The 13876-nt window shown below is 29.9% G+C and overlaps 2 protein-coding genes across 5 annotated transcripts; one reads left to right on the forward strand and one right to left on the reverse strand.

Annotated features, from left to right (window-relative positions):
- Positions 1-2: 2 nt before the first annotated feature.
- Positions 3-6127, reverse strand: LOC114367182 (probable 3-hydroxyisobutyrate dehydrogenase, mitochondrial). 4 transcript variants are annotated; one of them, XM_028324310.1, is made up of 11 exons: positions 5996-6124; positions 5788-5906; positions 5561-5649; positions 5123-5237; positions 4481-4631; positions 3858-3940; positions 3213-3308; positions 2976-3118; positions 2357-2441; positions 1218-1297; positions 3-237 (listed from the first exon to the last, which is right to left on the reverse strand). In XM_028324310.1, the coding sequence occupies exons 1-11, from the start codon at positions 6051-6053 to the stop codon at positions 141-143; spliced, it is 1116 nt and encodes a 371-aa protein (XP_028180111.1). In that variant the 5' UTR covers positions 6054-6124; the 3' UTR covers positions 3-140. The 4 variants fall into 4 exon arrangements, with proteins under 4 accessions (XP_028180111.1, XP_028180110.1, XP_028180109.1 ...); XM_028324309.1 differs by having other exon boundaries at positions 5767-5906; positions 6005-6123; XM_028324308.1 differs by having other exon boundaries at positions 5767-5906; positions 5996-6122.
- Positions 6128-10465: 4338 nt separating this feature from the next.
- LOC114367167 lies at positions 10466-13448 on the forward strand. Its single transcript, XM_028324280.1, has 4 exons — positions 10466-10539; positions 10925-11764; positions 12186-12341; positions 12967-13448. The coding sequence occupies exons 2-4, from the start codon at positions 10934-10936 to the stop codon at positions 13204-13206; spliced, it is 1227 nt and encodes a 408-aa protein (XP_028180081.1). The 5' UTR covers positions 10466-10539; positions 10925-10933; the 3' UTR covers positions 13207-13448.
- The last annotated feature ends 428 nt before the right edge of the window (positions 13449-13876 follow it).

The following is a 13876-nucleotide window of genomic DNA, read 5'->3' on the forward strand; positions in this document are numbered from 1 at the left end:
GCGGAACCACACTATTTCTGATTGAAAACAAGAATAACTCGCAACTGTTTCTACAACTTCATTGAGCTCAATTGATCTTCTTGCCATATATACTAGGCATGGGATCACAACAGTTTTATGCATACAACCAACGTCTTAATTTACTGATCATGAGGTTCGTCAATTCCAGAGTAATAATGGCGAAAAGCACATGAAAAGTCTTTGGCTTCATGGCCAACGCTGCAGAGCTCAGTATATCTGCACAAAAAATTCATCAGTAAACAAACTGTTAATACTTCGTATACCTGGGACTAACAGAATTTAAACTCACGAGTAGGATGTTGCTAAAGAAAACCAACCCCCTTGGATTTTTAAAGGAGTTAAAGCTTTTAATAAAGCCATATACGAAATTATATATCGCCAAAGTGGTGCATCATCCAAATCAAAATTGCCAGAAAATGTAGCTTATAACAATAAATTTAATTTACTAATTGTAAAACATTTAATTACTCAAATGTATTAACAGACTCGGTTCATCATTTTTGCTAAGGATTCTAGCAAAAATCCTTTTGGGGCTATAACAATCATTTTTATTCTCAAATAATATTAGATGGTTTCTGCTAGATAACAGAAAACAATAAAAAAAGTATAATGTGTTTTAAAAGCTAACCCTTCTCAATATTTGAAATTAAGTGAATTGAAATACTTTTGTATTAATTTTCCAGTAAGATATGAATTGGCAAGACAAGTTGCAATAGAAGTGGCATTTCGTTTCGTTACATAACGCGAGAGTGGGAGTTCAAGCTCAACTTGTATAAAAACACATCGGGTGTATTTTTCTATTCAGTCTTTCTGCTAAGTTATTGAATTATGAAGACCAAATATTTACGAATTTGGGAAAGAAAATACAACAGGATTTATGTAACATTCCTGTGACCAACTATTTACTGAAAAAATTAATTAAAAAAAATGCAGTGGAAGAGCTGTAATGATACATGGCCTTCATATACAACATAAGTTGATTTATCTATAAAAAAACACTAGTTTTATTCATGTAGTTGGTAGTTTGCATAATTTGCATGCTTTAGTAAAAACACTGCTTGCATCATCTTAATGCTTAATCAGCACATTTATATTATAATAGTTTTAAGGTCCAGAATCACAACAGTTTTCACCAATGTAATTAACAGAAAGTGTTATACATGACATGTCAAGGATATGCAAGAAGAGGGACTTACATCTTTTGCGCTTGTGATGTTAGTGGGTATTTACATCCAGCCAGCTTAGCTGATTCTACTGCTAGATTCAAGTCTTTTGCCTGGAGCACACATACAATTAATTTGGCTTATTTTTAAAAGCCTAACATTCAAACTAAAGCAAAACACACTTACACACTTGTTTAACAAGCTTAAAGTAAATAATAAAATAGATCACTGAAAGAAACATAATCACAATAGACTTCACATTCAATGTATTTTTAGAAAGAATCTTTACACTTTATTTAGCAGGTTATATATAATTATGTATAAATGGAGTCCAGCCCCAGGTTTCACAAAATAAAGTAACAAAGGCACCCAAGAAATGTATAATAGATCGATTGGAACAAAGTGAAAACAGTTAAGGAAAAGAAAAACAGCATGAGTCAACATCATTAATATAGGATACTGCAAAAGCTCTAAAAAAAGGAAATTGTGCACCAGATATAAAAATTCTGGCCGATAAACTGTGTTTTGTCATAAACCAATTCTTCATAAAGGCATTTGATTCAGGCCATTTTTAATAGCTTCACTTGGACTTGTTCTTGGTCTACAATCTATAGGCATCTACCAAATTCTTTTTTTTTTCTTTTTTCAGGACAAAAATTAACAAATTTTTACAAGTTAATTAACAATTTAGCATGAATGTATTGCTAAAAGAGAACATGTAAATTTCAGAAAGAACATGTAAAGCTTTGCTAATGGAGCCAACATAGAGAGACTTTTCAGAGAGAAAAAAAAAACTAGGTTAATTATGTTATTAGCCACCCATTCCTTGAATATCATCAACTAGTTGAGTAGCTAGTTATTTCTAAATTGAAAATAATTTTAACAAGAGTTTCCTTTTTTTATAATTCTCCCACATAAATTTCAGTAAATATATCAAATTGATTATTCTTATTACTATTATCGTGTGTCCTTGCTCTAGTATCCCCACACCCTTAGCTGTGAGTAGTTGATGCATTTTTGCAAGCTTGAACTGTTGAAATTAATGATTATTAGTCGGTCTAAATTTGGCTTAATTGCATCCCACTGTAATGACTATTCACACTAAAGATTTCCAAATGGTACAATCATCAGAATTAAACATTTGCAACTTGAGTTAAAGCTCAGTTACTTACCATAAGCTTGGATGCAAACCCTCCGTTATAATCCCCTGACGAGGGCACCCCTTCCATCAGCCCAGGAACTGGGTTGTAAGCATCACTGTAATGAATGCAACTTCAACCTATTATTTTGATCATCTAAATACCAAAAGTTTAATCTTCTCAAAAACCCCATAACGATTGTGAACTAAGCTATATATGGAAAATTTTATTGCTGAAGAAGGAAGCATAATTATTTTATCAGGAGAAAACTACTAGTAAAGGGTCTCAAAGAATACAAGAAGACAACAGATATGAGGACAGTAATATTTGAGGAAAACACTAAGAACAAGTTTGGAATATGTCACTTGCAGTGAAGCTATGTCAAGACAACTAGTTATGTGTCTCTCACACAATATACTTCAACATTATGGCCTTTTGAACTACATGGTTCTTTCATTTGTATAATGGGAACTATACTCCTACATTCTACTTCATATTTATTCCTTTATAGCTACAATATGACAATACTAATTCTAAGGCCTCTAAAAATCATTGCTACTATGCTACTACATATTGTTAATGATGCTGACTAAAACAATATAGTTCTGCAGCTAGTTGTCACATTGAGTCGACAGAGAAAAGAGCCACATACCTACTCCAACAGCGAGCACTGGAGCAATTAAATATATTTGTCAAGGTGCTGGCAGAAACACCTAGAGATTGGCCTAGAGCAAGAGCTTCTGATATTCCCAGCATGCTCACAGCCAAAGCCAAATTATTGCAAATTTTTGCTGCCTAATAACAGAACCAAGACAAAATATGTGACAGTTAAACAGGCAATTGGGAGTACCAATAAACCTACACTAATTATAAGTAATGTGTAACTTACAGAACCACTTCCTGCTCCACCACAATATATTGCACTTTTACCCATTGAAAAGAGTAAGGGCTTTGCAGCAAGAAATGCTTCCTCAGAGCCACCAACCTGGGGAAGTTCCATATCTTGTTCATTACTCAATTTTTTTGCCAAAAATTTAATTGTTTTAGATTACCTCATTCCCGTGTGCAGTTCATAACATTACAACCTTTGTAATTAACCAATCATAGCTTTAATGCATTATAAATAGTATTGTGGCATGACTATTATCAAAATTTAACATCAAATTGAGAATACTAAACTTCAGTGAACTACTCTAGTTTGGTCATCAAAGCATCAATTTGGTACTCAAATGATACTTTTTTGACACCATAATAGTCCAAAAGTTACTGCAAACTTGTACCAGATTGATGTCATTCAATGACTGCAATTAATCATTTAAGGTCTAATTTAATGTCACTAATTTTTTAAAGACCAAATTAGGAGTACTCTAAAAATTTCCTTTCTCACTAGGAATTGGAAAAACTAGTGATACAATGTTCATCTGGTTTCTAGGATCAAATGCATGGCCATTGAAGCTACAATTATTACCAATTTACCAAGTATATTGTAGTTTATGTAAATTTTCAGCAGGTTAGAAAAAAACAGTAACAATACCATAAAAGTAAGTGTCCCAGCTTCAGCTGCAGTAACACTTCCAGATACAGGAGCATCCAACTTGAAAGGTTTTTCCCATTCACCTACACAATGTATAATCATTCAGTACCAACACATTAAAAGAGTAAAGAGTTCAACCTACTAATTGCTTGAAAGCAATTGATAGACCAGGAGGATGTTATGACAGCCCTCTATACATTTGGTTCGAAGAATATAATGAGACAGCTTATACTCTAGAAGAATTTATTGAACAGTGCATTTTCATTTAAGACACATCTTCAAATGAAAAGGTTTGAATCTATTTACCAATTAATATCTAATGACTAAAAGGCCTAATCTACTCATGCTAAAAGCTAGACAACTGAATACAATCATATGACACAGAAAGTAGTGGGCAATTTTCAGTTAGGACTTCAGAACCAGTTAGGTTGTAGTAGTTCTGCATTTATTTACAAATGCCTTAACCGCAGACCTATAATTAACTTCAACATCAATCAAAAAGTTGAAGGAACATCAGTAACACAATGACAGAAATTAGCTCTTAGGTAATTTAATGAGAAATTCACAGATGGAAATTCAAGTTAAAATATACTTTACTTGGTTGACATTACACTTGTTGTTACCTTTCTTTTCTCTTAGAATATAATTAGTTACTGTAGCAGAAAGGTTTCTTGATGTTTGTGGATCAATAGTGGATGAATCTAACAACAACCATGGCCTTAGGAGTTTTCCACCATGAAGCAAACCATTTGGTCCAGTGTAAACATCAATCACCTACTTAAATTAAATAAGGATGTTATTTTGGTATCAGAACAGAGTCATATAATAACATTGGGAGCAATAAAACACTTCATTCTAATCTGAAATATACTAAATGAGATATTCAGGTACACAGCTAAGAAAACTCTTTAACTAAATAACTTACAGTTTAGGGTGGCCTGCTTTAAATATAGATGCCACCATTTATATAAAGCTAAATGGAAGAAATGATACAATCAGACTATACAAAATAATATGATATAAGAATTGACAGTTAAATAGGTTTCATCATGTTACAGAATCAGAAGCCTTCACTTTTGTATATAAGACAGCAATACAGGTCACATCAAACACTTCAAATTTTTATTTTTTATTTTTTTTACCAAAGAAACTGTATGGAGAAGTTGACAATCTTATCATCTGAGCCAGTTGGAAGAACTATATAGGAACGATGTAATGCATTCACATGTAAGGGAATGCCAATTGGAACTAATGGCCAAACTCACATGGGCAGAAGTTGGCAACATTGTGATTACAACATCACTTGCTTCTGAAACTTCATAAGGTGTTTTCTTTGTGGGAACTCCCATTTGAGAGAACATCTCGAGAACATCAGAGTTTCTGCTAATTTTGAACAAACTCAATTAACACCACCACAAACAATCTGTTTAAATTTAACAAAAAATGAAACAACCAATTTATGTTAACAGTGCCATTAACTCAAACTCTCAAGCCATGCCCCAAATATCTAATCTATATCATATGAAATTGCACCTACAAAAGAAATGAGAATATAGTAGCACTATCACAGGGACGAACTTAAGAACAAAGGCATGTTTTTTTATTTTTTATTTTTTAGCAAATGTTAGTTGTTTGTATTGTTAGCAGAGGGATTCAAACTGTGGCCTTATATATCCAAGATCAAGAAAATGTTTAAAAATTACAGGTCATGAACTGTGAGTCTGAATCCAGCTTTGATCAGATTATTTGCCATTCGTGATCCCATATTTCCAAGCCCAATGAATCCAACATTCTGCAGTGCAGTGCATCAGTGAAAAGAGAGAAAAGTGAAAATTTACAAAACATGCATCAACTTAATCAACTCATAATTAATCAGCTTAGAAAATTAATGACAAGATTAGAGAGAGACCCGCAAGTGATTAGGGGGAACCTGTGCCGAAGAGAAAGCGCGTATTGAAGAGGAGACCAACGCAGAGTTGCATTTCGAAAGAGAAAGCAAAGATTTCAACTTGCAAATCGCCATAGATAAATATCCTTTCCTATTTCTCACTACAACAATAAAATGAGACACGACATGAAATTTCACGATGGGACCAAACAACCACGTGCTTAAAAAAAAACGTTAATTTAAGAAGTACGAGGCAAACTTCTTGTCAGCATGGACTTGTCCAGATTCACATGTAAATTTTGTCTCATTTTTAACGTTAAAATTAAAATCCTGTACTAAGTAATAAATAGAAGTGCTAAGAACACTTTTTTCTTACTAAGAAATGTATGAAAATCACATGATTTTAGACGCTCACACCTTATTTAATAAATTTTTCTCATAATATTATAATATATAACTAATAAGAAAAAATGTATTAACAAAATGTGTTAGAAAAAAATTGATATAACTCCTCAATAATGAAATAAGGATAAACATAACTTATGGATAACTATCAATCTTGACGCCGCATGACGACACGCTCGTTCACCTTTTAGATCATGGTGATCTTGTTCGATTTGTAATTCTTAATTCTTTTGTTTATAAACAATGTATGGGCCAAAGCAAAGAGAAACCCGAATAATGAATCCTGATGGAAATAATTTAGATTATGAATGTTTACATTAAAATCTTAAAAAAAAATATATAATTATAAGAGAAAACTAATAGCATGTTCAGTTTTTTGTCTAATTTTTACCTCTGGGAAACAAATGGATCAGTTTAAGAACTTAGTTCAAAAGGTGAAAAGTTTTGGATGATGAACCTACTTCCATTAACATTGTCTAATAAAATGAGCTACTAAAAGAAATGAGCTACAAAAGGTTACTGATTTTTTTTTTTTTTGGTTATAAGTTGTCTGATTGAACTAAATTAACACAATAATTTGTGATCATTGAGTTTGGATTGGGGTGTTGCTATTGACATTTCCACAATTGCTAATGATACTGCTCACACATTGGTATCTTTTAATTGTATTTTGAAATTATTCCTTAAATAAAAACATAATAGAATCATATTTTTATTGTCTTTATGAGGTGAAAAAAATAATAATAAAATAAAATTTTATTGTATAAACATGCAATAAAATAATATTTTTATTTCATAGATGAGAATGATTAAAAAATAAAGTAACAGAAATATGATTATGTTATATATATAATACACAACAGACTCATTTCATTTTTATTGCGTACACGAGGAAGGAAAAATTAATTCAATAGAAATACTATTTGATTGTTGTAATGCAAAGGAGACGACATATACAAAAAAATGCAACTGTGATGATGGTGAGGGTATGATGATGTGAGCCTCCTTGAGAGTGGAAGTGAGTGTTTTTTTATGGAAGTGTGTGTTTTGAGATAGAATTACAGGTTAAGTAATATATTTTATTTGAATGTTTTAGAGTATACGTCTCTACTACGTACCATGAAGTCTTTTTTATAATGTTTTTCTATCTTATCTTGCTTGAAGAAAAATAAAAGCAGCATGGGTTCTTTTAATTTGCTGTTTAATTAAATAGAAAAGGAACGAAAATTTATATAAATAAGTTCACTGAAATATCATAGTTCTAAAATATATTTATTCTAATCAGAAATAGTTAAATAGTATTTTTAAGTCATTCACTCTTCATTTTTTTGCCTAACCGTGACTTGAATATACTTGCATTCTCTTTTTTTTCAATCTACTCCATATTTAACTCAATACCAGACGGATGGACATGCATCTCAAATCACCCTTATATCAGCGTATATATCATTCCTTCACCACCTTTTGCACAAAAAAATATTCAGACATGAAAAAATATTCATGAGTAATTATATTCATATATTCAATTCTGAAAAAATTATATTTATATATTTGTTTTTTATAAAAAAATTATCATTTTTTTTTTATTTCTCTTCATCTTCATATTTATTAGATCTATTGGTTTTTCTCTACCTTCCACTCATACACCTCAAAAACAAAGTGTTTACTTGCCATTTTCCTGTTTATAGTGTTTTCGATCCTTTTAATAACGTAAAATGATTTTAAAAGAATAACATGTGATCATATATATATATATATATATATATATATATATATATATATATATATATATATATTATTTTTAATTTTACTTACAAATGTTAAAACACTCTTTAATACTACTGAAGAAAAGTGTTTACACTCTCTAATACACATTTTGATGCATGTCTTATTATTGATTAAAATTTATTAAAAATAATAAAATTATAATAAAATTTCATTAAATAAGAAGTTAAACCAACTAAAATTTGTGATTTTTAATTAATTTCAATTATTAATAAATAATGTATTAAAAAAACATGTTTGAAGCTCTATTGTTAACATTTATCTCTATTGAAATCATAAAACTGGAAGTTTCATTTCTTTTTTAATGAATTTCACTTGTAATTTTTTTAATAAATTATAACCAAGATCGTGTTAGAAATATTATATTGAAGAGTGTACTCACACTTTTTAAATTTATTTATTTTAATCTATTATTAATTTAAGAGTTTATGATTTCAATATGGATAATTTAATAAATATATTTGTTTGTTATTTAAATTCAATACAAGATTTAGCATTCATTCTTACATATGCCTTGTGAATTTTATTTTATTTTTAAAAAAAATATCAAATTACAAGTTTACGTTTGAAACACATGATATGAAATGTTATTACTAATAACACGTTTGAAATGTTAGATACACATGCATTAAATATTTCAAAGAAAAACATTATTACTAATAAAACGTGTCTCTCAACCAATTAGTCAACCAATTAGTTAAAGACTAAACTCGTTTGCTATTAAGCAAAAAAGTTAAACAATTTTTTTAATAAATAAATTATTTTCTGGTTAAATAAATTATTTTCTCATATACATGAAGCAAAATTTTACACTAGTGGAGTACAGGTTTACCAATAATTTTATTTGACTTGTACCAAACTCTCCCCCATAAAAAAAAAGAAACATTTGCTCTTAAGTTCGTGCCTGCCTTTTACTGGTAAAGGCATTAATTAGTATATTTTATGACGTAATGGTACGTATCTTACCTAATTTTACTTTTGCAATTTTGAATATAATTTAATTTATTAATTAAAAAATGTATAGTTTAAAATTTGTTAACAAAACCTTAAATTTCATTAAATATTTTTTATAAAAGGTATATTTTTTAAGAATAAAATTTCATTTCAGCTCTCCATGACATTTTTAATATTCTCCACGTTTTCTCTTTTAATGTGCATTTTACACACTATACTCTTGTAATTAGTTAAAATATGTTTCTAATTTCAACCATAACAATCCATCCTTCTTTTATTTTTAATTATATACTTTTTAATCATCTTTCAATCTACTGTATTTTATCCCTATATCTTAATTGAATTTCAGTAGTCTTTTAAAAAAATTGTTTATATTTTTTATAATTTCAATCATTTAAAAATTATAATTTATCTCTTATAATACACAAAACTAAAATACTGTTTTATTATTATTATTATATTTGAAAATCCATAAAAATATGTAAAGAAATAGAAAAATGGTTAATATCCCTGCCCTCATTTATATGGATATAAATTTTGTGAGTGATTATATTGGAATAGCGTCCCTATCAATTACCTTTCTACTCATGAATCATGCGGTTGGACGCAAGGAATAATGTAATAGTAGTGCTGCATTATACGTAATGATAAAAATATTGTACTACTTATATTAATTATAAAAAAGATAAAAAAAAAGGTATAAATTGATATTTTTTTATTTAAACCATAAATATTTCCTACACCGAAGCCAATTTTATAGGAGTTATTCATATAGCTTGATGATATGATGCTAATTTCCCTTACGAGTTTTTTTTTTTCATATAAAAGGTTTGAATCCGAGATTGTCGTTTTTTTTTTTTATATATTGTTAGATAAAAATTAAAAAGAGACATAACAGGATGAGAAAAAATTACACACGCAAGAAAGGCAAACCAATTAATTACATACAGTCCTCCAACGCAACTGGGGGAGAAGCCATATTCTAGAAACGCATACAGTTCCAGAATTTGGACCCATCAGCTAAAAAGTAACTAATGTGTACTTTTTTAATCTTTTATAATTGATAAATCGACATTTAATAAAAAAATATTTCTTAAGCTTTGATATCAAGGAAATTTATAACTATCTAGTATAATCATAGATGCATATTATAACATGATCTATCAAGAGTTAAAATGAAAATTAAGACTAAAATTGGGTATGGTAATGAGGGTTCATCTTTGTATATTTATACTCATTAATAAAGTATTTTTCAGTTTAAAAAAAAGCATTTTTATAGTTTCATATCTTCTAGAGTTATTTCTTCTATCAGCATAGAATTGTAGTCGTGATTAGAATATATATAAATGTCAAAGCCTTTTCGTTAGTCTAGGATCTTTCTGTGTCCATCCTAAATTCGCAACCCTCATTCCGTTCTCTTTATTTATTTATTTTTTAATTAAAAACATTCAAACTTCACTGATACACATACTTTATTTAAATTCATTATCCATGTTTATAAACGTCATGGCTTAGAGCATCCACATGCACAACACTCAACCTTTTGCTATATAAATCTTTTGTTCCAAGGTTAACAATTGAACCACTGTAGTAGTTTGAATTACTAGTTCTACTCTTATCATTGTGAAACAAATTGCCCAATTGTTCGAGGTATGCTCATATTCCCACCGCCACTAGTTTCCACTTCTTGCTGCATACTTAATTACCAATTATCTTATAATCATTAAAAGTTCACATAATTAAACTTGAATATCACTACCCATTAATCTCTAATCCACGCTGACTTCATAAAACTAGGTATCTTGTCTTATTGTTAAACATGGCTCGCTTTTGTTTGTTCATTAATTTGGTCTTATTGTTATCTTGTTTTAAGTGTAACACAAAAGAAATATACTGGCATTATACTATGTTTTATTTTCCTTCCACTTTTGTTAGTATTGGCTTGCTAAAGGTGACATTTTTTTTTTTGCCTTTTCTTTTATTTTAAATTTGCTTATAATTAATTATAGCTAACAAAGATTATGCTAATTAACAGATATTCAACATGAGATTTTTATCCAAAGATTGGGTGGTTTCATGGGCACTATTACTTCTTGTGTCATGCACAACATTCTCATCAGCTTCTTTGGGGAAACCTGAGAACAAAATAAAAACATCTGTTTTTCTATCACCAAAGATTGAGCTAGGTCCAGGGTTAGTTTCAAACAAAAATTATTTTGATGTTGACTTTCCAAGAGGCCATATTGCAATCAAGAGTTTCAATGCTGAATTAGTTGATGAGGCAGGGAAATCAGTACCACTCCAAGAAGTATATCTCCACCATTGGGTTATAGTAAGATACCATCAACCCAAAAATGTGTCACAAAATAATCAAACAGATAATATTGTTATAGTGAGAAACAGTGGCTTTTGCCAAGATGGTTTTCTTGTCCAATATTTTGGGCTAGGATCAGAAACAAGAGGAACTGCCACTGATATTCCAGACCCTTTTGGAATAGAAGTTGGAAACCCTTCAGAAATTCCCTATGGATTTGAAGAGAAATGGTTGATCAATGTGCATGCCATTGACACAAGGGGTGGTGTGGAAGATAGGCTGGGGTGCATTGAGTGTAGGTGTGACCTTTATAATGTCACAAAGGATGCAGATGGTAACCCTTTGAGTCCATATTATAAGGGAGGTTTGGATTGTTGCCCTGATAATAGCACGTGCAGGTTGAACAAAGGCTTCAAGGGTCCTAAGAGAACCCTAAACCTTAAATACACAGTGAAGTGGTTCAGTTGGGACAACTGTGTGGTGCCCCTTAAGATTTATATACTTGATGTGACTGATGTTTTGAACGTGTCCAAAGGAGTGAGTCCAAAGCATAATTGCAAGGTAAGTGAATTAATTATTCTCAAGAAGCATACATATTAAAGGATTATAAAATCATGGGATAAGGGAATGAACCACGCATCTTTTGAAAATATATGAATTATTCAAAGGCGAAAATATATACTTGATTCTTGGAGACGACTCTCTTTAGAAAAAAATTCCAGTCCTCTTAAATTATGCATTTTCTAAATTTGTATTTAAATTATTTGACACATATAGTTATATTTTCCTTAGTTCTTTCGGTAAAAGTAAGAGATTCAAATAAAAGCACTGACTATATATAAAAAAGTAGATATTATACGAATACTTCGTCCACTTTTATATGTCTCAATACCAATTTAATCTAAACATATATGTAATTCTAGACTTTCCACGTTTCATTTCGTTGGATGTAAGTAACAAGAGATTTAATTTTTTGCTACAGGTTGAATATCAGGTTGAACCTTGCAGCAAAGGCTACAATAGTAGTGCTTGCATTGATGTCAGAAAGACAAGCTTCCCTATGCAAACTGGTGGATATGTCATCTATGGTGTTGGTCATCAGCATGTTGGTGCAAATGAATCAACTCTATACGGACAGGTGATATTAGAATAATTATATGAATATACATTATTGCTTTCTAGTCACAAGAGTAAATAAGAGAAAACTAATTAAACATGGAAAATGGTACTATATATTTTTAACCTTTGTTCCTCTTTGTCATTGATTTCTTGTCATGGAAAATTGGTACCTGTTTGTTCCTTTCTTATCATTCCTCTTTGTCATGGAAAATTAGTACCTCTTTGTTCCTTTCTTGTCATTGATTTCTCAATTGAGGATCGTAAAACATTTTTACTTATGATATAAATCAAGATTAGTACCTCTTTTTTATTTAATTATTTTCGTTGGTATAGTTCTTTTTGCTTCACGAAATGCACTACTCCTCCCACATTCACCAATAAAATAAAATAAAATAAAATAAAATGAAAACAAAAAATAAAAATAAAAATCTTCTATCTCATTCAGGAAATTGGAGGATAGTTGTTGGGAATTGGATCATCAGTGCTTCTTTTACTATTTTTCGATTAATCATATCTTTGAACCCTTATCATTGTAACTGAATTTGTAAGATGTATATTATACCCTGAAGAAAAAAGATTGTGAGATGTTAACTAAATATTGGACTAGAGCTTATTGTTTGAAATTTTGACAAAATTAATTTCAGGATGGGGGAGTTATTTGTTCTTCAATACCAAAATATGGAAATGGAAACGAAGCAGGGAATGAGAAAGGGTATGTTGTAGGAATGTCTACATGTTACCCTCGACGAGGTACTATCAAAATAAAAGATGGTGAAACCCTAACTCTAGAGATTATCTACAGCAACAACCAAAGCCACAGTGGAGTAATGGGGCTTTTCTACATCTTGGTGGCTGAACAACTGCCACACCAACACCTCCTTTGACATTATTATGTGTCCTAAGTAAATTCATCTTGGAATGGATCCAAGAGACTATTATATTATATGATATCTATATGAGCAAATGAATATGTTGTGATGAAAAATAAAGCCAGCACTGAGAGTCTTGTAATAATAGGAAAGCATTAATTTATTATACTATAGTCACATATCTTTAGATAATATCCTGTCAACATATTTTTCACGACGAATCGGATTAATTAAGATCAACTGGTTCTTTTCTGTAACATATGATTCCGTATAAAGTAAAAATAATATTAAAAGTGGTTTCAAGATTAAAAAAAAGAGAGTAATATAACAGTAAGTATTTATATGATCAAATCAATTTAAATGAAAATTTTTCACGTACAAAAGCCTAAATAACTAAATCCCCTCTATATATTAAGTTATATCTAATCATTATTAGAGGGTGTAATTGAGTTGAATTATTAGTATTCAAGTTGAACTCGTTAAATAATCGATAAATTTATTTGTTTAATTAAATAAATAAACTCAGATATAGTATTAGGCTAGATTATTCAAATGAATTAATCTTAATCCTTACACGTTGGACATTTACAGCTCGTTAATAGCTTATGTGTGTATCATAGAAAATAAAAAATATTATACCACATGTTGAACACTTACATAATATATATATATATATATATATATA

The sequence above is a fragment of the Glycine soja genome, chromosome 9 (genome assembly GCF_004193775.1).
Source record: "Glycine soja cultivar W05 chromosome 9, ASM419377v2, whole genome shotgun sequence".
NCBI classification, from domain to species: Eukaryota; Viridiplantae; Streptophyta; class Magnoliopsida; order Fabales; family Fabaceae; genus Glycine; species Glycine soja.

Excerpts from the sequence above, each read along its gene's own strand:
- LOC114367167 (XM_028324280.1), top strand. The coding sequence starts at position 10,934 with ATGAGATTTTTATCCAAAGATTGGGTGGTTTCATGGGCACTATTACTT. Across the intron at positions 11,765-12,185 it reads GTCCAAAGCATAATTGCAAG|GTTGAATATCAGGTTGAACC; the intron begins GTAAGTGAATTA and ends TTTTTGCTACAG. Across the intron at positions 12,342-12,966 it reads AATCAACTCTATACGGACAG|GATGGGGGAGTTATTTGTTC; the intron begins GTGATATTAGAA and ends AATTAATTTCAG.
- LOC114367182 (XM_028324308.1), bottom strand. The coding sequence starts at position 6,053 with ATGAGACAAAATTTACATGTGAATCTGGACAAGTCCATGCTGACAAGA. Across the intron at positions 5,650-5,766 it reads TTCCCCCTAATCACTTGCGG|AATGTTGGATTCATTGGGCT; the intron begins GTCTCTCTCTAA and ends ACTGCACTGCAG. Across the intron at positions 2,442-2,975 it reads AGTGCTCGCTGTTGGAGTAG|TGATGCTTACAACCCAGTTC; the intron begins GTATGTGGCTCT and ends CATTCATTACAG.